Source organism: Chaetura pelagica, unplaced genomic scaffold, assembly GCF_000747805.2.
Source record: "Chaetura pelagica isolate M959 unplaced genomic scaffold, ChaPel_1.0 scaffold105, whole genome shotgun sequence".
Lineage (NCBI taxonomy): Eukaryota > Metazoa > Chordata > Aves > Apodiformes > Apodidae > Chaetura > Chaetura pelagica.
The window spans coordinates 4,030,039-4,056,011 of NW_009953393.1; the positions used below are offsets into that span (position 1 = coordinate 4,030,039).

A 25,973-nucleotide genomic window follows, 5' to 3' on the forward strand; every position below is an offset into this window, starting at 1 on the left:
ATTCCTGCTTAAGTATTTGCTCAGTGTCACCTAATAACAATATTCTCCCTGAGGTGTTTCCTCTTCAGAGGCCCTGGTGTTGGAAATGTGTTTGTCCTTAAATTTTTTGAGAAAATAATTATTTGTCAGTTTTTTAGTTGACTGTATCACAAGTCAAAGCATTTACACGGGCTGCCAGCAAGTTTCTGCTTTGATAAAAACTGTTAAATTAGAAAATTGCACCTGGAAAAAATGAATTATTTGTTTTAGGTGCTTACAATCTCATCATCTGACTCAAGAGCCAGTAGCCTTCCCCAATCCTAACACTGGTGGTTCAGCCAGAGGTTATTTATTTGAGAGGTGATATGGGACAGGTTACCACTTTCCTAGTAGAAAGTGGCTTCATACAAGCTCTCAAGGATACCCCAAATTCGGTTCTGGGCAGAAGGAACAACATAATAGCACATCTTTCTGTTGGAGGAGAAATGCCATCACTAGGCACCCATTTCTTACCAATGAAGTCATAAGTCAAAGATGGTGTATTGTCCTGTGTTATGGCACATTATTATGAAGGGTGAGCTTGTTTTTCTGTCAAAGATTTTTCATTTAAGGGAACATTCTTCCACATCCAGATGGCATCGAGTACAATTGGATCTTAGTTAAATCTGCTGCTGTGGTGTTACATCATGTTCCCTGTTTATTTGTGCAATAGTGCAGCATGGCATGCCAGATAGGCATGGCACAAACTAATTGCTGTCAGAAGTTTCTTCCCAAGGTTTCTAAACTGAAGGAGAAGAAAAGAGCAGAGAAGGCAGTAGTCAACAGTCATTATAGGAAAGCAGTAGAGTGAGCAAGGTGCAGAATTATGTATCTAAAAATCTGGTATATTTGTCTTACATCAATGATGAGAACCCTCTGGTGAGGCTTTGCCAGCATCACGTTCACACATTGGTCTCTGTTGTGCACTGAGCAATGAGTTAATTTGATAGGTCTAATAGAGCCAAGAACAATGCCCTTAGGGTGCTGGGAAGCGGAGATGCCTGCTTTTCTGCAAGGTCTGGGAAGACCTGCCCTCCACATGACTTTAACTTAGAACTAGGTCTGCTGGCCTTGGGCTTTGACCTAACATATTTGTCCAGAGACCGCCCACATTTTTAGGGAAAGAACAGCATTTTTCTGTCAAATTCTAAAAATCTATAGAACTTGGAGTTGCTTGTAGGCTTAAGATCCTTAAAGAAAACCTGGATACCAAGAATATATAGTAACAACTGCAGGGGAAATCTTGGTAAGCACAGCTTAGTTTTGGTATGTAAGGTATACATGTACCCTGTGGAAACCAGCAGGTGAACTGATGAACAAGACATGGGTGAACAACCCAAGTGCTTACTTTCTTGCCTGTGTTTGAGATTAGTGGATTCTGAGGTCAACTAACTGTAATGCAATGCCATGCTGTGTGTGGGAAATGCATGCTGTTTGTGGCAAACAGTGCACCTATACAGGAATGTTCCTATGTAAATCTCAAATCCCTTTGCAAATATGTATACAGATCATTTATGTCATCACTACAAATGGAGAAAATCAGGTGCAAATAGGATAAATTAGGGACCTCAAGTCACTCAATACCTTAATAGGAGATGCCTCAAAGAAAAATGTATTTCATCTCACTGGAAGTATCTCTAGCTTTGTATGCCTGATCCTACCAAGTCCTTTGTATTGCCCCTAGAGAAGAATGAGTACTCTCTGTAAACAAGCCATTTTACCTCTTTTAGACATTAACTTTAAGATAAGGTTAATACATTCGTGGAAGTCCCTCTTTCTCTCCATAACCTTCAAGAGAACTTGGGATGAATATTCCAGTGCAGCTGCAGATAGATGAGATGATTCTATTATTCTATGATTCCCATGCAGTTTATCCAGAAATTCCCCAGAAATATTTATATAAATAAGTATTCTGCATAGGTGACAAAATGGCTGTTGTGAAGAAAGGTCAACTAGAAACTTAAACATATGCTTAATGCCAAGCTTCTGATGTGACCTATTGAAGCCTGATTTATAAAACCAACCCCTGAGACCCTTATTGTTATGTGAAACAATCAGGTCTGCTGCTGATCCAGCCTTAGCTCCAGTTCTCTGCCTGCTCTTGGTTTGAGACAAGCACACAGCATAGTTCCCACATAGATTTTAGGTGTAGGAATACGCTTCTAGTTGGAATTTCCTTTCTAAAGTCTATTGAGAATTCAAATGAGAGCCAGATGAGTTTTTTCCTGTTCATTTAGAAGAAAAATGCAAAACATCATGAGAAAAATTAAAACTCCAGCACTCCCTGAAAATACTCACCACAATAACATTTCCCTGCAAAAGTTCTTTCCAGGGGGTTTAAGCTTGCAGGTGATGAGGATTTGGTATGTTTTTCTACCCTTGATGAGGAAAGGCCAGATCAGTAAACAATAAATGCAGGAAATGTTTTGAAATGCATTACACATATAGTAGTGTTGTAGACACAGTTATGAGGCTACTTTTAGTATTTGGCTTTGGCTTGGAGTTGCAGAAAGATTAATGAAAACCCCATCTCTGTTCCCAAATTCAGCATCAGCCAATGGAGCATCACAGCTATAATTTTCACCTTTTGGCAGTGTTGCCTTCCCTGCATATTCCCCAGAGCGGGTAAACCAGCAGTGTCCAGACTGCTTTGTTTGGCTTATTGTTTGTCTTTAAAGATGAAGCTCTACCAGAAAATAAAGAACCCTAATTTTCAGTACATGAGTGTGATTGCTTATCAGTAAGTGAGATTTCAGAGCATATTACAGCAGCCGCAGGCTGCCTTGAGTTCTGGATTTCTACCTACCATTACAGTATGAAAAAATGCTGCCAAACACAGCCTGTTTGTAAATCAAAATACCTTTATCGTGTGCTGTTTTAGCCAGTGTTTTCAGGGCAACATGTGGGCTCTTAAGATGGTTATTTAAAATCTTTAACTTCCATTTTTCTGTGATTTCATTGTCAGATTTAGGCTTCTCCTTTAGAAAACTGAGCCAGGCATTTTTACAGTGAAATCTGTAGGAGTGACCATCTTCTGCAGGCAACTGCTTGCTTTCTGCTTCTGTTTCTGTCTGGAGAACAACTTATCTCATCATACTTTTGGCATATCTAAGGCTAGGCCCTGCCAAAATCTGAAAGTGAAATAAACCATCAAAAAATGTCAAGATTCTTAAAAGTGCAGACCAAGGTCAAGTCTAGAAAAAGGCTAGACTTGGAAAATAAAGCGCTTTTCCTTCAAAGTGTACACAACCAATTTTCAGTCTTTGTGTTTATCTGTGTATGCCATGTATATGCAGCATCCGATAGCCAAAAATGGCTCATGTCCTCAGCACATACATTTGTTCTCCTGGCCCTGAGAGGACATAAAGTCAGAGCAGCCTCTGGATCCTGCTTTTTGGGGAGCACATCTGGAGGTGGGGAAGGGCCCTGGGCTGATCCTAGAGGCAGCGCAGCAGCCGGCAGGGAGCTTCCAGCTGGCGCGTGTCCGGGTGGCCCTGGGCCCCTGGGGACAGCACCCACCTCACACTGGACATGACATCCAAAGGAGAGAGGTGTCCTCACACACTCCTTCTAGGCAAGGGCAGCCGCTGTTCTTTCGAGATTTATTTTCCTGAAGACCAAATAGAAATTTTGCCTAAAAATTTGAACCTCAGGCCTCAAGAGTTTGAATAGCAGCCATCTCTCATCTCTTCTTTAAACAGGGTGTTTTAAAGCTCTGCAGAATTACGGTACAAGGCACGCTGCCTTCCATCTCCTTAATCCTCTGTAAATTTACTTCTAAGAGCTACTGCCAAAATACAGTATGGCACTCGCACAGTGCCTGCTTCTTCAGCAGTGAGCACAAAGCGGCTTCTGTTCATAGGAAATCTGTTGCAAGCCCATGAGCGACACGCTGTAAGTGCTGAAGATTATGAAGCATATTCTGAAACTGAGCAAGCCATAAACACTTCATTTTTCAGAAACAGTCCCATTTCTTCTCCCATTCTGCTGGGCAAATGTATGTGCACGGACCTGGGCGCATCCACGTAGCGCACGTTGAACAAGCACCAAGTGCTGGAGCAGCAGCGTGGCAGTTTGGAGGAAGCATTTCAAGTATGCACTTCAACACTCTGCTCAGTTTTTCTAAAAACCCCTGGGTTTTATTTGTTTATTTTTACTTTACTAGCCTCTCTCTTGAACTAAACTGACCTCAGACTGTACCATGGAGTTATATTCATTGATCTCCTGGTGAATGCTTTCTAAATGATCAGGAATTAGGTCAAATCTAAGAACAACCCATAACTCCAAGTGGGAAATATTTGTTGGAAGGGCAGGTGTCTTGTCTTGTGTCTCTCTATGACCAGATGCTCCTGTGAAATAAATAAGTTTTGACATAGCCAAGGTCTTGACCAAATTCTTAATAGAATCTAACCCAATCTCTTGCCAGATATCCAGGCCACCTGACTGTTGAAGTCACAAAGGAAAGAAGACCACCTCATGACAGGTAGCTAGGTGGTCTTCATGTACTTGAAGCAGATTTTTGAGCATAGTACCCACTTTAACAGACCGAGTCTCACAATTTTCCTTCCTAAGGAAGGAAGAAAAAAAAATTTTCCCCTTCTTTAGTTGAAGTGTGTTAAGTGTTTTGTCTCATTTCCCACTGAAAGTCTGGCTGAGCAAGGAATTAGTCATTTACTTTCCAAATATCTAGCTGGTAGCACTGCCTGGCGTTCAAACCATCTCTGCCCACAGTCAGGCAAGTAATGAATCAGATGAGTGGGAATGTGCTCTCCAGCAACCAGAGCAAAGGGACTCTGTCCATGAGATGGCAACTGAAACTGTCCAACTGATTTCCCATTAACTATTACAAGATGAAGAAATAGTTGAAATTCAGCCAGCAAGTTTAAAAATGCCCAGACTGTGTTTCACTGACGTTTGCAGAGCCAGCCCTTCATCATTATTGCCTCCTGTTATCCAGCTAAAGACATTGATATGAAAATAGTAGGTTTGTGCTTTGGTAGCTTTGGTGCCTCCCGCTCTCTACCCCACAGTCCCAGTTTCCTGTCCCAACAGGGAGCAGGCACTGGTTGGTCTCCAGCCTTCCTGCTCTCTTCTTCCAGGGTAGTATTTGCCACATAGCTGAAGGGGAGGGTCCAGCTTTATTAAGTGATAACTGCAACCACCTAACTTACCTGAGATCTTTCATGCTATTTGATAAAGGAGCAATTTATGTCTTTCCTGCTTGTAGCTAAAAATAATAGGAAAAAAGTGTAGAGTGCTGTTAGTCCTGGGTGGTGCTCTAATTAGTTCTTTGCTAATTCTGCTTTATTGCTGGCAATGGTTATTGTCAAGTAATTACAGAGTTCTGTGAATCTGGCTTCCATTTGCTCTGTGGTGTAGCAAGAGTAAGGAAATGAGAAGTGGCAGTGCTATGGATACCCAGATACAATTTCTGCAATAGCAGAATTTTGTATTATAGGGAACAGTTACTTTGTAAAATGGCTTTAATAGCTGGAAACAGACCTGGGTGATCTGCAGAATGGAAAACCTGCATTTTTCACTACATTAAATCATTAAATGTCTGTTCTCTACTTGAAGGAGCACATAAAACCCCCACAGACTTCTATAAAAAAGGTATGGAAAGGAAATTAGACCCTTCAGGCAAAATGCTAAAAATAGTAAATATACTGACATAGCCAAGTTGTCTGTTCCTTCCTCCCTTCAGTATGAACAGATAAATGTGTGTTGGTTTGTATCTGTATGGACTGCAGCTTCCATTGCAAAAGCAACTGAACAAAAGAAAATTATGATTTATGTGAAGAAAAATCTTGCAAGAATTTTAGTTCAGATATCCAAAACAGTTCAGCTCACTGTTAAAACTGCTTGCTTTGTAATCTTCCCTTTGTGTTTTTAAAGTATGTTTAGATATGTATGTGCCAAAGTGTGTAGAATATCATGCTGCAATCTTAATGGATCAAGTTTGAAGCCACTTGGAAGTAGTAACAAGATTGAGTGAATCAGAATCAAAGGTTCTTGGGAAGGCAAATGAGAGTTAAATGTTCAAATGTCTTTGAAGATCAGCACTCTACTGGTTAGGAAATACCCTTAAAATTCTGGGCTTTTGAGTTCACCGCTTTGATATTGAAAGTTATCTGTATCTATTCAGTAAAACTAAACAAAATTTCCATTGTGGTATGTGTGATGGAAACTGTCTGAAGAGATGTCTGAACAGTAGCTCCACTGCTACTGGAAAAAAAGAACCCTTAATTTGACTTTCCCACACTATGTACTGTTTTTGTGTTGGAGAGAAGTGTTTGGAAGACACTTTCATAAAAATGGGCGCCTTTGTGAAGACAGAGTGAGGAGAGGTTTTCTTTTTTTAGTAAGCAAGTAATTGTTTCCTTTAATCTCTTTGTTTTTCTCATGACTCTACAAAGATCAGCATACAGCCATGTAATTAGTGGCTCTGGACTAGATCATGCTGAAACACACACTAGTGTGACTCCACTGTTTTTACAGTTAAAACAAAGGGTAAAATTTAGTTCACAATAACATCTTTACGTAAGCATGTGATATTTCACTGAAATAATTTTAAACAGTTGTAGAACCATCAAACAATAGAGACTGTCTGGTCCAACACCTTCTCATGGCAGAGCCAACTTAACACATCACATCTGGCTCTGCAGAGGATCAATGTAACTCCAAAAACGAAGATGGACCAAGTTTGCAATAGGAAAAGAAAATAATATTTGTGCTTAATATTAATTTACTGATTTTTCATTTCTTCATACAGTCATAAGAAAATATTCTGGCAACACTTGTTAGTAATATTCCGGTAGTAAACAGTAACTGGAAAAAAGTATTAAGCATATATGGGTCTTTGATGTTTAATCCTCTCAGAAATCATAACTTTAAAAGTAGATATCCACAAACTGTGTTAACCTTAATTTTATAAATGATTCTTTACTACAGTCTTGAGGTGTGATAAAATGTTAATAATGTTGATATATTTCAATTATAATAATTACAATATCATTGTGAATCAGAAAAAGTCATCTGGGCATGTGAGTGCATCTCTTCCCTGTACTTTCAGGATAATGTAGATGACAACTTCTTCCAAACTGTGTGAACAGCTGACATTCTGCTGGTTTGTGTTTAGTTTTTTTGGAAGAAATACACAGGACATCTTTCTCAATAGGCCTTTTCATGGAAAGAACTAATAAGGAAACAGTAGGGTCTAAATTCAGATCTGTTTGTAGTGTTAATCGGCTGATAATGGCAGGTAATACTGATAACACCAGGTGAGAGCTCAGCACTTTGCATGACATTCACTGTGCAGAAGCCATGGATTCAGACCTCTGTCTTGAGCTCCTCTCTATGTGCTGTATTTTACCATGTTTCTTGCACTCCCAATTACTCATCTCACACACAACTCCAAAAGAAAGAACTTTAATCTTAATTTGTGGTAAACAAGAACTGAGAAGTCTTTTAATTAATACATCAAAGTATTATCTCCAAGGGGAGTTAGTTTCATATTAATGTTCACTGTTTAATATAAATTCACAGCATGAAGACCACCTCGAATGGGTAGAGATTCTCTGATGTATATCTGATTGCCCACATGTAATTTGAACATCTAGAGCACATGAAGGGTATAATCAAAGAATAATTAATATGTTGATAAGGAATTATGTTTTGTTCTACTTATCTGAATAATTCAGAGAGAAAGTTTGCGATGACAACATCTGTCTTTTGGGGTATTGTGTACATATTCACTCAAATTATAACATGAAGCATTCTCCAGCGTTCCATAGTGCCTTTCATCTGATGAGCTTCAATTACTGTCTGACCAATTAACTTCAGTATTGCACACATGCAAACCACATTGGGTATTATGGAAAAACTAAGCAAGGTGTTGAAGTCTGAAATTTGACCTCTGGTTTAGGACACTGAGCTTGAAAACCCTGGTTTCCAGAGACATTAAATCTCTGTCTTTAATTGGAGTTTAAAGTACCCATGAGAGCTCAGACCAGGAATACATCCTCTTGGGAGCCTTCTGAATGTCAGACCACTCTAGAAACCTTGTGCGTCTTGAGTTCAGGCTGTCTGCAAATCTCCCCTAGCCTCACAAGAGAGGACAAGTTTCAAAACCTTGCAAGGATGAAGGGTAACTGTAGGCTGCATGTAGTGGGGTCTATTTGCTGCATTCAAATTCAAACCAGATCTCAAGAGCAGAGTACCAGGCAAAACACCTTGTGTAGTTTGCCTGCACTGAATAAACATTCCTTGTGTACAGCTCAAGGAGTTTACTGCTCGTGTAATTAAAGAATTAGCAGTCTGATCAAAGAGTTAGTCTGGGTACAAAGGCAATAACACTTATAATTCCAAATATGAAGTTATGGCAAGTTTCCAGTAGTGGTACAGTTGGAATTGATACATATGTGCTTCCTATTAGTTACACCTCTCCCTGATGTTATGCTTGCCCTTCCTATGACTCTCTGGGTCCTAAAATCAGTGGTGCTAGTCTTCCTCAAGAGGAAAAGGGTGTAGAGGAGCTTACAGCAAGTCCTAATCTGAAACTCTCCACTTAGAAGCATGATGTTGCTGGTGAAGATTTTCTCCTCCTCACTTTTGGGTCAGTTTAGGGTTATTTTTACGTATTTCCTGAAATAGTCACAGAATCACAGAATGATTGAGGTAGGAGGGCATGTCTGGAGGTTGTAATGTCCAGTGCCTCTGCTCAAGCAAGGTCACCTACAGCTGGCTGCCTAGGATGATGTCCAGGTGTCTTTTGAGTATCTTCAAGGACAAAGCCTCCACCACCTCCCTGCACAACACTTACCAGTCACCCTCACAGTAAAAAAGTGTTTCCTGATCTTCAGGTAGAGCCTCCTGTGTTTCAGTGTGTGCTCATTGCTTATCACTGGGCATCACTAAGGATGTCCTGACTCTGCCCTCCCTTCAGATATTTATACACATAGTTGAGATTCACCTGAGACTTTTCTTCCCCAGGCTGTACAGTCCCAGCTCTCTCAGCCTCTTGTCATCTGTCAGATGCCCCAGTCCCTCAATCATCTTTGTAGCCCTGTGCTGGACTCACTCCAGTAAATCTTTATCTTCCTTTTATTGGGAAGCCCAGAACTAGACCCAGCATACCAGATGTGACCTCACTAGTGCTGAGAAGAGGATCTAGGATCTGCCTAGATCTCTTAACTTGGAAACTCAAAAGCAGAAACTCATAAAATGAGAGTCTGTTTTCAAAATTGGTCCCACAGTGACTTTATGAGTCACCAGAAGTTCCAGAATAGATTCCAAAGGATGGAACTGTTATCCCTTCTCTACCTAGTTGATAATGTTCCTTCCACATTAAAAATAAAATATATTTTGTATTATAGCCCTTGAAGACTCACGTTTTCTGTACTTTTATCCAAACACATTTTTCAGTGGACATTTTCTAGTCCAGCTTTTGAACGGCAGACCAAATGGGTGGGAAGGGCAGCATGGGACTGGGGAATGGGTGGGTGGTCCTCTGTCCTCTGAGACTGTACTGAGCTAAGACTCATGGGGGCTGTCAGAAGGCAAGAAAAGGAATGTAAATCCTAATGGGGAAGGAGGAGGATATGAGGGAAACCAAACTCTTAATCACTTCTCCCCATTAGCAATACCAGAGCATTTTTCCTCAGAATAAATGGAGGCAAGCCTGGTGTCCTTGTCAGCTCCCAATATATATATATTATTTGAATTTTATCTATATCATAAATCCTGTTAGTAGTTTCAGCTGGATAAAGTATTCTCCTTGTTTCTTGTAATAAACTGCTACAGCATTCTTTTCTGCAGCTGCCACATTTCATCCTAATGCAGCTGCATTTCACTGAGGGATAAAGTGATTTCCATCTATAACTTCTGCCTCAGTTTTTATAACCATTTAAAGTGCCTCCAGGTGAGATGTGGGGTGCATACTATTGTTTTATTAGTGTCATCACAAAGTGCAGCATTGTACAAATCAATTGTAAGCTAAGAGGAAAAGTGGTTTCAAAGTGATACTTGAAGGTAGGGAGAATTTTTTTTTTTGCATTAGGAGGGATATAAAGTCCTGGTTTAGGAATTTAAAAGGAAGATGTCAAAAAAAAAAAAAAATGGAAACAAACTAGCATAGAGTAGGGTTGTGGGAACTGAGTGGACGTGTGGGACAGCAGGTAAGAAAATGTCAAAGAAATTGATGCCAGAGAGTTAGCTTTAAGTGACTTTGTAATGGAGATACAGAAAGATGAGGAGAAAGAGAAAACAGCAGGAAATAAAAATGATCATGGTGATAAGCAGCAACCAAATACCTGGAGAGGACACTCAAAGGAGGATCTGAACCTCTTGGTTTTATCACATAGCTGAGCCATGTAACAGGGATGAGACTTTTCAGCATCAGTTGGCACTATTAAATGTCTTTGCTGTAGTATTAATGTTATATCTGAGACTTTGAAATGTGAAGAGATTGGTATCCAAATCTCATTGCATTCTCAGGTTTAGGTACCTGATTGTGCTGAACACACCATGTACCTGAGCAGAGGGAGTTACTTAGAAGATTTCCCTGGGGAACTGATTTTATGCTAGACTCTTAAGGAGAGTGATGGCTGCCTGGAAGGGAGGCTAATTGCTCTTAATTAGGAGTCCCTCAGGTTATTTCTTGCTGATGAGCTCTGTACATGTCCCTGTGTCTCTGCTGGCTCCTGCTGGCAGCTTCAGTGGCCCCTGCAAGTCACCTCTCAGCTTCAGGAGCTTGTGGAGTATAGAACATTGTACAAAGGTCTCTCCTATACTGCAAACTGTTGGTGTTGTCCCTGTTTATAAGATGCTATTCACATAGCTGCCCCCATGTTCTTAGCATGAGTGAAACCACTGTGTTATATACCTAGGTCTGATTACACCTAGATGTAAAAAATATTAATATAGGCAAAGTGTTCCCAGGCCTGTAAAGTTTCATGAACCTGCTATAAATCTCAGGCCTACCAGTATCCCATTAATTTACAAAAGGAATTCAGCATAATCTTTTCACCAAAGGGGAATTAGGTTCCTAAATCCTTGCTGGAATAACACACCTTTTTTCTTTTCTCTTGGGAAATGTGGTCTTGCTCAAGATAAAAGGCTGATGGGAAGAGTCCCAGTTGGGCTGTGCAGATTTTGGTTATAGTAGGGAACAAAATAATTGTCATAGTGGTTGAGAGAAGCAGTTTATATACTCCTAGACTACATCTGAGCAATGGAAATGTCAGTAACTCAGAAAGAAAAGCTATATAAGGTGTCATCTAACCAGAAAACAATAATCTTGTAACATTGTCTTTAGTTTGATTTCATTTATTCTGTTCTGGAGAACCCTTTCCCAAATCTGTGCTGGTAGCAATGAGGAGTCAGATAAGATTCCAGCCGAGTATTGAGCCCTCTCATGTCCCGATCTCAATGTATTTTGGCAATGAATTTTATAGATTATTTTTTTTTAATACCAGTTCAGATTGCCTTCCTTCTTTTTCATCCCTCCCTTTTCATTACTCTCCCTGCCCTTGTGCTGCAAGTTAGCATGAACAGAAGTTTCTGATTTCCTATTTTTATATTAGCCCTAATTTTGTACCCTTTTGTCATAACCCTTCCTTATTCATCTGCTCTACAAGCTAAACAGTCCCAATCTTTTAATCTCTCAGCATCTGAGCTGTTGGAGTTTTTTCCTGTCTATAAAAAATCATGCTTCTCACTTTTGACCTTTCTAAGAAGCCAGACCATGAATGGACATCATCTGACTATTATTCACCAAGTGCAAAGAATTACACATAAAGAAACTACTCGGGATCTACTGACATTTGAATTATCTTCAGCCACAGTAGTTTAAAAGGTCCATATTTTATTGTATTATTACTAGCACCATAATATTCTGCAAAAGCATGACGTCTATTAAAAGAACCCTTTGACAGCTTTATTTGTTCCTTGCTTGCAAAACATAACCTTGCCTATAATAGTAATTACATGGCGTGCTATAAAATAATTCCAATGAAATTCCACTTTTGAAAGCCTTATTATCAGGATTTATTGAAGAGTATGCACCATAGTGTAGTAAAATAATACAAATTCATTGTATGCTTATTTTCCATTTTATTTATTATATATTTGTACTATACATGGTAATTTTACAGGTGCATGGTACAATTACCTTTCCATTATTATTGGAATTCTTCTGGAAAAGTCCTATAGAGTGGAAGGGAATGGGGTAAACCACTACACCTCTACCTAAAAGCATTCCCTGAAATGGAATTCTCAGGACATTATGCTAAAAACCTAAATAATTTCATAGACACCAATAACCTTGCATAAAAAAATTATACCATCCTAGAATTAAAACTTTAGAATTTTTCCTTTCAAAGCATACTGATGGGTACAATGCAACATGAAAATGTTACAGAAAATTGTGTCTGTCTTTATTAAATTGCATGGGACTGTTTCTGTAGGGAGTATGAAAACCTTTGTTTTTTTCAATGATCTACACCAACCTGCTTGCAGTAGTGAAGCAAGCCCATAATCTAGTAGTTAAAGTATTAACCTGCTTCTTGCAAGCTCTGGATGAGAGCTTCTGTTTTGCTGTAAATTTCCTATGTGACCTTGGAAAATCACCTTTTCTTATGTTTATAATTATGTTTACAATTTAGCACCTCTACCCTACTGTAGTCTGATTTCTTAGCTTCGAAGTAGCTTTGCAAATGCCATTCAATAGAAACCTATCAGTCTTTAGTCTTAACATAGTAGCTGAGTGACAATGGTCTGATAGGTTTAGATATTTAAGAACTTCAGAAATTTGGGATTTGGTTTGTCCAGACCAGATTTCTAAGGGTATCTGATGAATGACATAACCATATTTTTATGGCTAGTTAAAGGAGTCAGGCACCTAATTTCCATCAATCTCATCTCTAACCTTCTTGTGCAGTTTTGTGGTGCTTTAAATCCCCATTTGAAATATAAGAATAAATTTTACATGGAGAAATATCTTAAAGACCAGGAGATGTAGGGGCAGGAGACTAATGAGGGCCACTGAAGTACCTCAGACTGGGCTGCAGGAAGCTGAAACACACTGGACCTGTTCATACACAGCTTCAGCCTGAATGGGGCTTTCCTACAGAACCCACCTGCCCTCATGACTGCATTTCTGGGAAGACATCAGGGTGGTGACATGGCTTGTTGGTGACATGACAGGTGTATGGGGCAAAAAGTAAAGTCCAGAAGGAGTCAACTCCCTCCACAGCTGCCTCTCAGGTTTAAGACACACTCAGTGTTTCCTGCCCCAGAGTATTCTCTGGTTCACCTTTCACACAGGTCCACAGTGGCTTCTGAAAGTAAAAGGTGTCATTAAACCCAGGGTCGAACTGAGCCTCCAAACTGAATGCAAAATGCTAAGTAGATGCTCTGGGCAATGCAGAACAAACTAACATCCTAATAGTTTTCCTCCTCTTGAAGGAGAGAGTAAGACAAGGACCAAAAGTTAATGCAAAGCACCACACTACCCACTTTCAAACCCTGTGAGTTATAACCAAGCTCTTACTCTACACCCAAAAAACAATGCTTGCAAGAGTGGGACCTTTTCTATCTAACAGACTGGCTTGTGATGGCCACTGGAGCTCACTGCACAGATAAATACACTCCTTTCAAATGACTTGATCAGTCATTTTCTCTAACACTCGCAAATATTTTATCTAAAGTCTAGTAAACTAGATTCAAGTGGTGAACAACATAAGGGGAATTAGAAAGTGAGCATAAACAGTGATTTCTTACAGATGAGTAATAAAGGTTATCACATAATGTTGACACAAACATGGTCTAATTATGTACCTTATTTATTCAAGTTGCTATTTCTTTCACTGCATTATTCAAAGGGATATCTAAATCTTAAATTAAAAATACATTTTGAAAACAAAAGGGAGAAACACCAAAACAGAAGGTAGAAGAGACAGAGGGAGAATGGCAGAAAGGCAGAAACAAGAAGAAAAGCTGTTACCTAGACAGGAAAAGGGAAAGGACTGTAGCATCTAAGTCTTAGCATCAATATTTGTGGACAGTGATAAGGTTCCAAGCTAGAAAATTAATTAACAGAGCAATTTTCTCCAAACAACTACTTAGGCAGTTCTCTTTCATGTGAGGAAGGACCTTTCAGATAGTTTGGTTTTCTTGAGCTCATTTACAGGCAGCTGAAGTGGACTAAACAAGACCCTTAAGAGCATCTGGGTCAGTTTGCTAATCCAACAGCAGACCATTACTCTGAAGGGTTAACCAGGAGCCAATGTGGCATGAAGGGAAGCAAGAGAAGGAGCCAGCCAGTGGGAGGGGCAGGCAGAACAGGATGTCCCCATTGGTGGCAACTGGCTGCTGAAGTCTTCCTCTGGTGTGGGGCGCTGTCAAAGCAGTTTGTGAAGAATCAGAGGAAGTGTTGGGAAACAAAGACTGCAAGCAACCATTTCAGCCCCCAAATAGCGAGAGCACCCACATGGTCTGTGGAAGACAAGGCCAAATGTGCTTAAATCCAGGCATGGACAGAAAGCCAGGTCCCAGCTGTGCCCTGAACATGTCAAGTTTCCTGGGTCAACCTCTATCTCCTTATTTTGCTCTACTTACATCTTAAATAATTTTTGTAAATGGATCAAAGATTTTCACTTAAATCTGTACTGTGTGATATATGCTTTGGGATACTCTATCAGTGTCTCTGAGAAACATTTACTTTAATACAGTGGCAAAACTCCAAGAGGAAAGATTAAGGAAAATAAAAACATAAGAGGAAAACAAAAAAACACAGCTTGGCTGATCAAAGAGGATTTTGACTAAATTTTAAGTCCCTCCTCGCCTTTGCACACTGAAAAGTTTTGGTGAAGCAGGGGACGACTTCTCAGAGCCCCTGAGGTGAGATGCCAGGAAGGTCAGCAGCAACATCTGTGTGCAGGGGACTTTGGATATACCTCCTGGGAAGAGCTGGTAAATGAGGGGAGCATGGAGGCCATGAGAAGATCATCACCCCAGATATGTAACTGAAGGGGGTTTGTGTGTGTGGCACAAAACCACCATCAGATGCACTGAGGTAAGCAGCTTTTTGGTCTTTTTGGTCATGCCAAGGGAGATGCTGCATGTGGGTCCATGGTGGCTCACATGCTTCTAGGATGATCTGTGGCTCCTGCCAGCCCTTGAGCACAAGACTATAAGCCATGTCCTCTCTCAAATCACTCTTCTCAGTGTGACAGACCTTTGTGCTGTTGACAAGCTGCCTTGGTGTTACCTGTGAACACATGCAGTTTTCCAGGTCCTTCAGGGCCACAGGGCAACACAGCTGCTGCAGGCTGGTTGAGACTTCTGCGTTATCCCAGATATCCCAGTGGACCAACACTGCCACAATCCTCCATTGGCAGCTTCAGTCAAGTCTCCCTGGTGCTGTACTCATATCTTCTCAAATAAGTCTTCCTTGATGTTTAACTAGCAAATTAAAAAAGTCAATATTAGAGTATGTGCACAGAAAGAGAAGGTTAAACTGAGCATCTCAAATTCTGTTTTAAGTGTTACAATAGCCAGTATGAAACAATCTGTATTGCATTCTGAACTATAACTTGGATTACATGCCCAGAACAAGATAACAGAAATCACCTTTGGTGTCTGCTGAGAAGTAAATCCTTGGTTGTGCCTCTTCACCTTAACTGCAGGAGCAGCCAAGAGAGGAATGGCTGGAACAGGTGCCTTTAGTCAGTGGAAATACACTCGTATGAGCAGAGTCATATTTTTGGCTGGGCCAGCAGCACATTGCACTTCTCCCCTTCTGCTGTCCTCTGAGTAAGACCAAAAAGGAAAGAGAAAAGGGAGGGAACTGGGCACTGATCCATGCCTGAGACTCAGTATCCTGGAAGCTGACTTAACAGATGCTATGCAAGGCTGATTCTGTTAGTTTGAGGTGATCATTCAGAAAATGAGAATACTCCCAATAGATTCCCCTCATATAAGTTGCAGTCAAAGATGTGAAAACAGAAGTTAATCCATAAATACTTTTTGACTGGTTGCAGTGTGTTACAAACAGCCTCATACAAAAAAAAAAAAAAAAAAAAAAAGCTGAGATTTCCTTCTTTGGTTATTCCCTGCAATTATTCACCCATTGCAACCTGAGATTTTTTTTAGATCCCACTTGGGCTGCAGGAAAATTCCTCAGCAAACTCTTCTTATCAGCCAACTGCAAAAATCATTGAAATATGATAAGCATATAAGAGCATTAAATGGTAGCATTCTCTATCACCCACAGCCTCTGTTAGTTGTGCTTCCAAGCCAGATGAAACTAGGATGTACATACAGCTGTTCTAAGTTGTAAAATACATTTTGAAATGCGATTTATTCATCTGTGTTTCATGGGATTGAATTAAGCAAAATAAAAAAAGTATAAAGACTTGTCTTTTTTCCAAGCATTTAATAAAAATATTCAGTCTCACTGGAACATAATAGAGTTGTGCTTTCAGCACACAGATGTGCAGTAGTGAGAGCCACGTTTTATGTAAGCTGCTCATTTTTTTTTGTGCAGAGTTAAGAACTGAATGTACTCTCATACTCCTTTTCCTGGCCTTGACATGAACTAATGTCAAAGCAAATGAAGACCTGGTAGTAAATCCTTTTCAGCACTGCTAATGATTGTGGCCCTTGCAGAGCTGTTACTGGCTGTCTGATCATCTTTGGGAAACCAGGCTTTTGATAGGCAAACCATGTATTCTGAATTTTTATTTCTGCAACAAAATTTGCTGGCATGAATCAGTATCTAGAGGAGCAGACAGGTCTGAGGGTCACATACTCTGGAGTACATTCAAAGCGGATTTTATCTTGAGCTTCAGTGAGTAAAGTCATTAAAGGTGTAATGAGTGATTTGAACAGAATAATATGGGAAAAAACTCACTCCAGCATCTCCTACCTATAAAAATACATTTTAGTAGAAAACAGGTTTACAACTGGAATTTTATTTTTTTTTTTGCATGCAAGACAGAACATGCAGAACAAGCAACTGAGCTTAATTTTCTTTTTCCAGTTCCATTGCTTGTTTTACAGAACATGTAGAACAAGCAACTGAGCTTGATTTTCTTTTTCCAGTTCCATTGCTTGTTTTATATTTAGTGTTTTGTAGTATGGCTGCCTAGATTTTACAGCCACTAATGTGCCAAAACCCTTGACTCATTCATTCAGGTTGAATAATAAGCAACTTTAAAAGTCTACTTTCTTCAACGCCTGCACACTTCATTCCTTCATGTTTTGCAAATGTAAGAGATGCAGATACGTGTTTTGACTTTGATCTTGGAAACCGAAACTGTTCAAGTAGTAGATCCTGATCTAGATCTGGGCAGCAAGGAGTTGTTGCCCAGGTTTCCCCAGCAACCCACAGTTATCTGAGTGAGTCTCTCTGTTCGCTTGTTCCTCCAGTTGCTCTGGCAGCAGCTGCTGGGTGGGTGCTGGGCATGGCCAGACCTGGCGCTCTGCTTTCCACAAAGTGAGTCTATGGTGCTGGCCAAAAATTGCGGTGCCCTAACTTCAAAATCTATCCCCTGTTTTTATGTAGCTGACATTTATTTACTGGTGGCTTTAGTAGCTGCATGGGGTGGATCTTGTGCATAAACCTCTGTCATAGCTTTAAGATACATCTTAGTAAGTGAAAGCTGATAGAAAGGGGAAACCTAGTCCAGCATCAGCTGTATCCATACATCTAAATAGCGGAGAGGCAGGGACAAGATTACGCAATTGCTCTCCTCACTGTTTAACACTAGCCTTGTTGAGAACATTAATCTTGCAAGATAACTGAAACAGTCCAAAATAGGCCTGTAAGTGGATTAAAATTATAGAGTGAGTGGTCTGGGGTCCTGTGCTTGAAGCTACTGCCTGTATGTATCTCATTTAGCCACACAAACATAACCTGTAGCTATTTATCCTCCCTCTTTTAGCAGACCCAAGAGAAAAAGCATTGTCAGTAGTTGATTTATCCCACCTATTTAAGGTGAAATTAATCACCTTCTGGAAGTCTGTCTTTATTCACTATGTCTACATAATGGAGTCCAGATGGCTAAAGGTAGGAAAGCTCATCCTACCTGTGCAGTTGTCCCTTCAGTAACATGAGACCTGCTCTGGTTTTATCCTGCTGGAGCTTTCAGTGGCATTCATGTGGGATTTTTCTCCACAAGAAGTGCCAGAGCAGGAGAAAATACAGCGCCTGCTGTCTGTTACCCCGTCACCACCCTGCTTCATCTTTACCTCTTCCCAACAACTTACCCTTGCGGGAGGATAGAACACAGGGCCACAAGCCTGGCTGAGCAACTCCTGCTGCTGTGTGTAGATGATTAACACTTCATCCTGGTCACCAAGGAGCTTTGCAAACCCCAGGGTCCTGTGGAGACAGGTGGATTTCATCGAGGGACTCTATTTTATAATTTTCTGGTGCTATAAAGAAATACTTCACAGTGATGACAGTTCTTTGAAGCAACAAACAGCTAGTACCAAGTCTCTTTGCTGTTTCCTTGTAATTAAAACAACTTCTCATGCAAAATAACAAAGTGTGATTTTTTCCTTTTCTCTTCTCAGAACTTGAGGCAAAGGAAGCTTGTGACTGGCTACGTGCAGCTGGATTCCCCCAGTATGCTCAGTTCTATGAGGGTAAGTAGGTTTTTATCCTCTTTGTGCAGTACTGAAAGTGCACAGCCCTTGCCAGGAGAGCTTGCAGTTGGCCAGCTCCACATTTGACTGAGTTATGGCCATGGCTGGCTGCTTCACAAAGCTTCAGCTGCTGGAGTCATACCAGTGCTTAAAGAAAAGTAGGATTCTTGCCCTCAAAGCCATGGGGTGGGAAAGGGACATACTTGTGTAAACCTCAAAGGTTAACAAAAACAAGTGCAGAAAATCAAAATACATGGTCTTGGGTTTTTTAAACTTCCTGAATTGTGTCTATAATAAGATTTAAAATACTGAAAGTTACAGAAAATTTCCATCTTACTGAAGAAAAGACGGAAAAACTCTGCAAATTACCATAAATTAACACTCTGAGCTGCATTTTACATTTGCAAAGCAAGAAAAGCCCAGATTTTGGTGCTGATTCAAAGCTGATGCTCTTGTCCCCTTCCTAGCTGTAAGGTTTGTGCCCAGGGAAGCAGCGTCCCCGCGGACAGAGCGAGCAGTTGCACTGCTGCTGCCTTCAGGAGCAGTTTGGGAACTGGGGCTAGGATTGTCCTGCTCTCCTTAGCTCAGTGCTGAGAGAGAAACTGCAGCTGATTGTCTTTTTTCCCAAACTGCATATTCTCTCTGCCAGAGACACAGAGCTAGCTGCAGCCTGCTCAGACTTACAGCCCTGCCAAATGTTTCTGGACACCTTCCAAGGTCAGCTTGGGTCTGGAGACAGCACTGCTCCATGCATGGAGCAATGGACAAGAAACCTCACCTTGTGGGTCAGAGGTCTTTCCCTCATATGGGGCAGAAGGTGGTGGGGGGCATATTGCTGAGGACGCCATCACAGCTTCTGATGGCCAGCTGAGGTCCCTCAAGGCTCAGGTGATGGTTCCTGATGGATCTTGGGTGCCTGGGGACTAGGAGCACCACGCAGAGAAGCTCAGGTGGTTCCACAGAAGTTGTGCTGTTAAACCCAGCAAGGAACTAAGACTAAGAAGCCTGCCAGACCAAAGTTGATATAGGTTGCAGTCCCTGGTGCCCAGTAGTGCTTTTTGTCTGCCTTGTAATTGGAGTATCTCAGATACTGATTCCCCCAGAGGAAGGAGAGCCCAGTGCCTGCCAAACTCAATGGGATGTTCCCTCCAGAAAACAACCTGTCCTGGGCTCCCACAGTTCCCATACTGCCAATATGTACTCTAGACAGTCGGTGTCTCTGAAAACAAGGTCCTTTTTACAGGCATCTATTATGTCAATGTTAAGCACTGGTGTCTGAAAATGCTGGCTGCAGTTCCTGTATCCCAGTGTCCTGCTGTGGTACCTAAGCGTGGCAGAGCAGCCTGGAGAGCAGCCACAGCACTGGAACCTGTCCCACCATTACAGAGACCACTAATGTGTTATAGCCATGTAACTTTTCATTACAAATGTCAGCTTCCAGCACACTAGTCTGGCTTTTTAGCTAATATTGAAGGTTATAATTCAGCTCATTTTTTTTCTCTGTTGCTTGAGTAACGCTTTGTCTGAAATAAATGTTACTGGGACTTGTGTTAGAAGGAAGAAGAGCAGAACATTTGTGTTTCATGGGAAAAGTCTGTCTAGCAAACAACTCATTGAGTCATTAGGATGGGAACAGAGAACCCAGTTGCTTGTGTGGGTAAATTAAGTGTGTTGGTAATTCCCAACATTGGTCAGACTAGATTTCAGTGAACAAGCACATGCAAAGCATTTTAGATGTAGACAATGTATTTAATTTTGAACAGCAAGCAGTCATCTTAATATTATGTCTCCTTTTCTAGACTCCCAGTTTCCCATTGACATTGCTGCAGTAAAGAAAGATCATGATTTTCTTGACAAGGACCTTGTAGAACCTCTTTGCAGGTAAATGACACCTAAAGTTTCTTTTCTGAATGTTTAAAAATATAAGCTGATTTGTTATTGCTAGCATAGCAGCAGAAGGAGCAGCAGAGATGTTTGCTTGTCCACCTGCATAATATCTATAATGCTACCATTCTGAATTAATTTCTCCTATGGAAAATCCTGGAGTATAATCCCTACTACACAGATTGAAAACATCACATGATTTGACAAGACCCAAATCAAATGGATTTGAAATACCTGCCTTTTAAGAAGGAACAAGCAAACCCAGAATAAACAAAAGTCACATTTGAGTTGCACATGAATAACTCCTATTTCCAAGCACAGCAGAAAAGACAAATGCTCATTGCCCAGAATTCAGCAAGTACTTTCTCTGGCAGCAGCTGTGGTTTTCATGCTGCTGTAATTCCCTTGGTACTCTCCTTTTGGCACCAGTTAAAGAAGTGGGACCAGAACCCCACAGTACTACAGCTGCTGCAACTAATCACTTGCTTGCCCCTCAAAGGACTTGTGTTAGCTGTTTATCTAGCATTTTTTACTCTGCCTGTGATGAATATATCATATTGCATTGCTCAACTACTGTCCCCCAGGACTCAAGAAGCAGCAACTCTGTGGTAGTTTTGCAAAGCCACATTGCAAAGGCATTGTTCCCCTCTTCTTTCTCCTGTGCTCAGCTCAAACTGGGTTCTGTTCCTCTCCAGCGAGGACAAAAGAGCATCTGGCCCTTAACCAACCAGGCTTTATTACATGTTACGGAAACTTTCACAACAGCAACATCAAGATAATTGGACAAAATTCTTATTTCCCCTTCTGCAACTGTGGCTAAAGTCATCAGAGAGTATCTATGCTGTTCCACTGCACATCATAATGTGCATTGCAGGCATTAATGAGTCTGTGATGGAGGTCTGCAATGAGGGTTTCTGATAGCCATAGAAAATCAGGCTGGAACAGAGATCACCTAGTTCATTTCTCCATCCTAGGAGATACCTTCCTTCCTGGAGATTCCAGATAATTCCTGGGTTTATCTGTCAGACTGCATTCCCAAAACTACCTTACTGCAAGCAAAACCTATTGCTTTTCATTTTTGTGTATTACAGATATGGGGAACAGAATATTCTCTCTCCCTGTGTAGTAGACTTTTTATCTGAAGACAAATTGGTAGGAAAGACCTCAATCTACTACAAACTTGACCTACTGCTGTTCAGTATAGCCTGGTCAGCGAGATTGCTATGCCTATACCTAGAGAAACCTTTTTTTACCATATACATCCATCCTCCCACCTAAGTCTGGCATAGTGGAAGACAGACTTTGCTGTAGTTTGGGAACTGGGTAGTGGTAGAAGGTTGAGATCTTGTCCCCTCAGCCATTTCCCACAAAGTCGAAGGACCACCCAAAAGTGCAAGTGTGGTATCTGTCCCTGTCTCTTTCTTGTGAGAGCAAACAGTGGGGTGAAGTCGTTGCAGAGCTCTGTGACTCCCCTAAGTCTTTCTTCTCTGAAGTAATTGGCAATGGTAGCACTTCATGGTCATCAGGTATCCAACACCTACACTGCTAAATGGGAACAGCTCACCTCTTGCTCCTCCAACCTCACTGTAGACTCACAGGTACACCTACAACAATTACACTTGGCTTATGTATTTATGAGGATTTCTTTGTGAACTGAACAGCTGAAGACTGATTCCTTTCTCTCTTTTATTGAAATATGAAGTTTTGGAAAATAAACTCGCAGCTGAAGAGATGCACTCATATGACAAAATGCTTTATCCTAGCCTAAATCAAGGGATACTGCTGAGATCTGTAGTACATAAGCATAGACACAGATCATTCAGAATTATTTTAATCAAAGATAAAGGGTTTATGACTGTCAAGTAGCTTTTTCTGTAATGAATTTATTGAGAGGACACCACCTGTTGTCTTAATTTTCTGAACAGTTTAGATCTAAAAAAGGAATAGACTAGCCAGATAGAAATAGAAGCATCATGTTTTCAGATTGCAGACACTTATTTTGCTGTAACTCAGAAGCTTTAGTGCCAAATTTGGATGCATCAGAAACAGTAAACAAAGCCAACCACTGCCCCTAATACCAGCTTTGATGCTGTGTTAGCTGTCAGAGCAGTATCTTCCAAGTTTTCCAGTGCACTGGGAGTCCTCATAGCTTGGCTGACCACTGTGGCTGGTTTGCTACCCTTGCTTTGCTCTGTGGTGGTGTCACTACACCAGTATACCATATGGGAGCTGCAGGCTGCAATGCACTTTTATGAAACAGAAAGTTTAAAAAGGCTTGGTTATTATTTCTGTATGCACCAATTCCCAGGTCAGGAGCCAAACTTCCATTCTCCAATACCCAAACTGCCTGGGAAGCTATGCATGACCAAGCCTTCACATTAACTAGTAATGAGTAGTACTGAACAAAATGGGGTTCTCGCTTTTATGGAGGATAATTTTAAAGCTGCAATGTCAGAGTAGATAATCAGTTTGAACAGAGTTTTAGCTCTGAATAGTAATGGTTCTTGCATAAACACTGAATTTCTCTGCTCTTGAAGATTGTAATCAGATTCTCAACCTCATTTTACAACCCATTTTCTCATGGCATTGCAGTATACGAGACAACATGAGGTACAAATGCAGAGGAATCTTTTCTCTTTTTAGGGCAGCTGGTAGTATTTTAGTCAGAAAGCCTAGGACTCCCTGTTGTAAAATATTTCAGTGACCTTTTTGAGATATTCTAACACTCCTGCTGTTTACAATATCATTTGAAAATCTGGCAGAGTAAAGACCAAAGTTGAGGCCTTTGGGTTAGTGGCGTATCTATCAAGAGATTCCACTCAGATTTTATTGAGCAGTGAACAATAGAAAATTGCCATGCAAACTGCAGGCGAAGGCTGTCAGCCTGCCAGAGTAATAATTGGGCATGAAAATTTTATAGTTGGATCTCTGTGTCATTTCCAAAATAGCAGCAACCAACTCTGCTCTGGGAACTTTTGTGGCTGCTGTGATAAGAGGGTGAGAAGGAAAAGCCAAGCCATGTTGTACTTTTTGTATTCACGTAAATACAGTGACTAAGAATATAAAGAACAAGTATGTAACAGCTTGATATATAGGCCACTAAACCAAGCTCTTAAAATTTGAACTGTGCCAAGCAGGCAGCAGCCTGTTTTCCATAGCTCGTACCTCTTCGATAGCTTGTAAATAATCCAAAGGTTGGTGTATATGGGACATCCTACCACTAGAGTTTTGAAGTGGTGATAGATGGCACCATCTGCTGAGTTATATTGCTGTAGGTGCTGCTAGGAGATAACCCCAGCTCTCCAAGTGCAGTATGGGAAGCCTTGCTTTTAAGTCAGTGGAATGGCTCCTCTTGATCTCAGGGAGAGCTGACTCACGCCGTGTGAGCCTGTAGCCTCAGAGGTACCTCATGCAGTTGCAGCCATGATAAAAAGTGAGAGGACTGGCAAAAGGAATATTCTCATCACACACAAAACTGGTGGAGGCAGGGCATGCCAATGCCAGCTTCACACACCAGCCCTGCTGGTACTGGGAAGACCTTTATTCAGTGTTCAGATCTCAGCAGAGCCCAGCATGAGGAGCTGGATGTCCTCTTCCCAAATTCCACAGCACCAGAAGAAGCCAGCTAGGGTGCACATGTATGCTGCACCTAAACTTGGCTAGGAGTAATGATAAGACTAAGAAATACTGTCATGTTTCCCTTGGAGAGGAGTTTACAGAATGATGAAATATGTTTCCCTTGTCACAGTCCATAAGGGAGGACATTTGCAGATCTGCTGAGGTAGGATACGCTGTGCTGTCCATGCTAGCCCTACCCTGGTGCCTCTTCCTGCACAACCAGCTGGTGCCCCTGCCTGCATTCCCCACCAGCTGCTTGGAAATAGCTGCAGAACTGGTGCAAGGGAATGCATGGAGTCACTTCAAAGTTGTCTTCCTATTATCTGGATGACTCTTCAAGCAGGACAACAAGTCCCTCACAAGGTTTTCCAACCAATCAGAACTGCATTGCTACAGTCTTGTATTTATTTGCAAACACTGCTTAGTGCTGTACAGGATCCAAAAGTCAGAGATTTCCTGCTTCTGAAGAGCTTCCACCTTAAGGGTTAATGCAGCATGGGGCTGGGATGCAGAGCCCTAAAGACCTGTGTTTAGATCTTAGATCTAAGATCTCAGACTTCTCCATGGGCTGGCTGCACCAAGCGGACCTGCAGCAGCCAAAGGCCAGGCGTGATACTCTAGGGGATCTGAAATAGCACCAGACATCTCTGTTAAGGCACTTGAATCATTCTGCTGGTGTTTAGGTTTTGTATCAAGGGATATTTTTTACATAGATGTGATGTTTCACCATAGAGATAAGTGTTAAACGATAGTGGTTGTGTTAACCTGTAATGGCCTGGAAAAGAAATAAAAGAAAGTGTTTGGTGTAGTAAATATTTTTCAGGCTTCCCCTGAACACTGCAGAGTTTTCCAGACAAGCATTCAAATGCATGTGAGATTATTTGGTTTTTATTTAGCCACCTATCTTGTGTTTATTCAATGTGGTTTTTTCCTGCCTCTTCTCAAGTCCAAGTTTTGTGTTTTGTTAACATTACAAACAGGCAGCTTTTTCCCATATTTTTAAGCAGTGGTGTAAAAGAGTAGGGCTGCTTCCACTTGACTGGGACATTGGTGACAGCCTTTTGTAGCCAGAGATTTTTTTGGTTTGTTTTTTTAAGATTTATTGAGGACTTAGCTCTCAGTCATCCAACGACTTCAAGCAGATGAGAAAAGCTTTCAGCCACCTCTGGCACATCAACAAGACATAAGAAGTTGAAAAAGATTGGCTTTGGAGTTACTAGTACCAGGCAATCTCTCAAATACAATCATTACTGGAGTTATTAGTACCAGGCAATCTCTCAAATACAATCATTAGTTGTCTAATGTCACTGGGCAATCTTTCCACAGCACTGGAAAAGCCCCAGAAAGCATGACCAAGTTTTCTAGGTGGGTGAATTTTAAACCTGAGGTTGAGCCCTTGGCACCCAGTAAAAAGTAGGCAGGACAATGGTGTGGCTTCCCAAGCCTCCAGTTGTAGTAATGATAATCACTTCTATAGAGTTGACCTCTCAGTCCCTCCTGAAACAATCTTGCTCTGAAATGCTACTAGAAGGAAAGCAATGGCTTTGAATGGTCTTGTTGGTTTCACCATGTGATTTCTGCACCTTTCCATGCTGAAGAAGCAGCCCTTTTTAAAAGCAATGCTATAGCACTTTATGCTGTTAGCTGGACACATCCAGAGTTACCTGGGTGCAAACAGGGTGAAGGGTGCATCAAGGGCTGTGTTGCTTCCTTGTCTTCCTGCTCCTGAAATGCTTGGCTTGCTCCTCAGTTTTTAGAAGGCAAATGGCACCATAGTGAATGAAAGAAGCACTGGTCCCTGT

At 41.1% G+C, this 25,973-nt stretch overlaps 1 protein-coding gene across 1 annotated transcript in view; it reads left to right on the forward strand.

Annotated features, from left to right (window-relative positions):
* The window catches only part of STARD13 (StAR-related lipid transfer (START) domain containing 13), a 119,370-nt gene that overhangs the window by 63,938 nt on the left and 29,459 nt on the right, over positions 1-25,973 (forward strand). The window contains exons 2-3 of the mRNA XM_009998344.1: positions 18,598-18,669; positions 20,469-20,550. Of these exons, the coding sequence (XP_009996646.1) occupies positions 18,598-18,669; positions 20,469-20,550 (154 nt within the window). The remainder of the gene's footprint in view (positions 1-18,597; positions 18,670-20,468; positions 20,551-25,973) is intronic.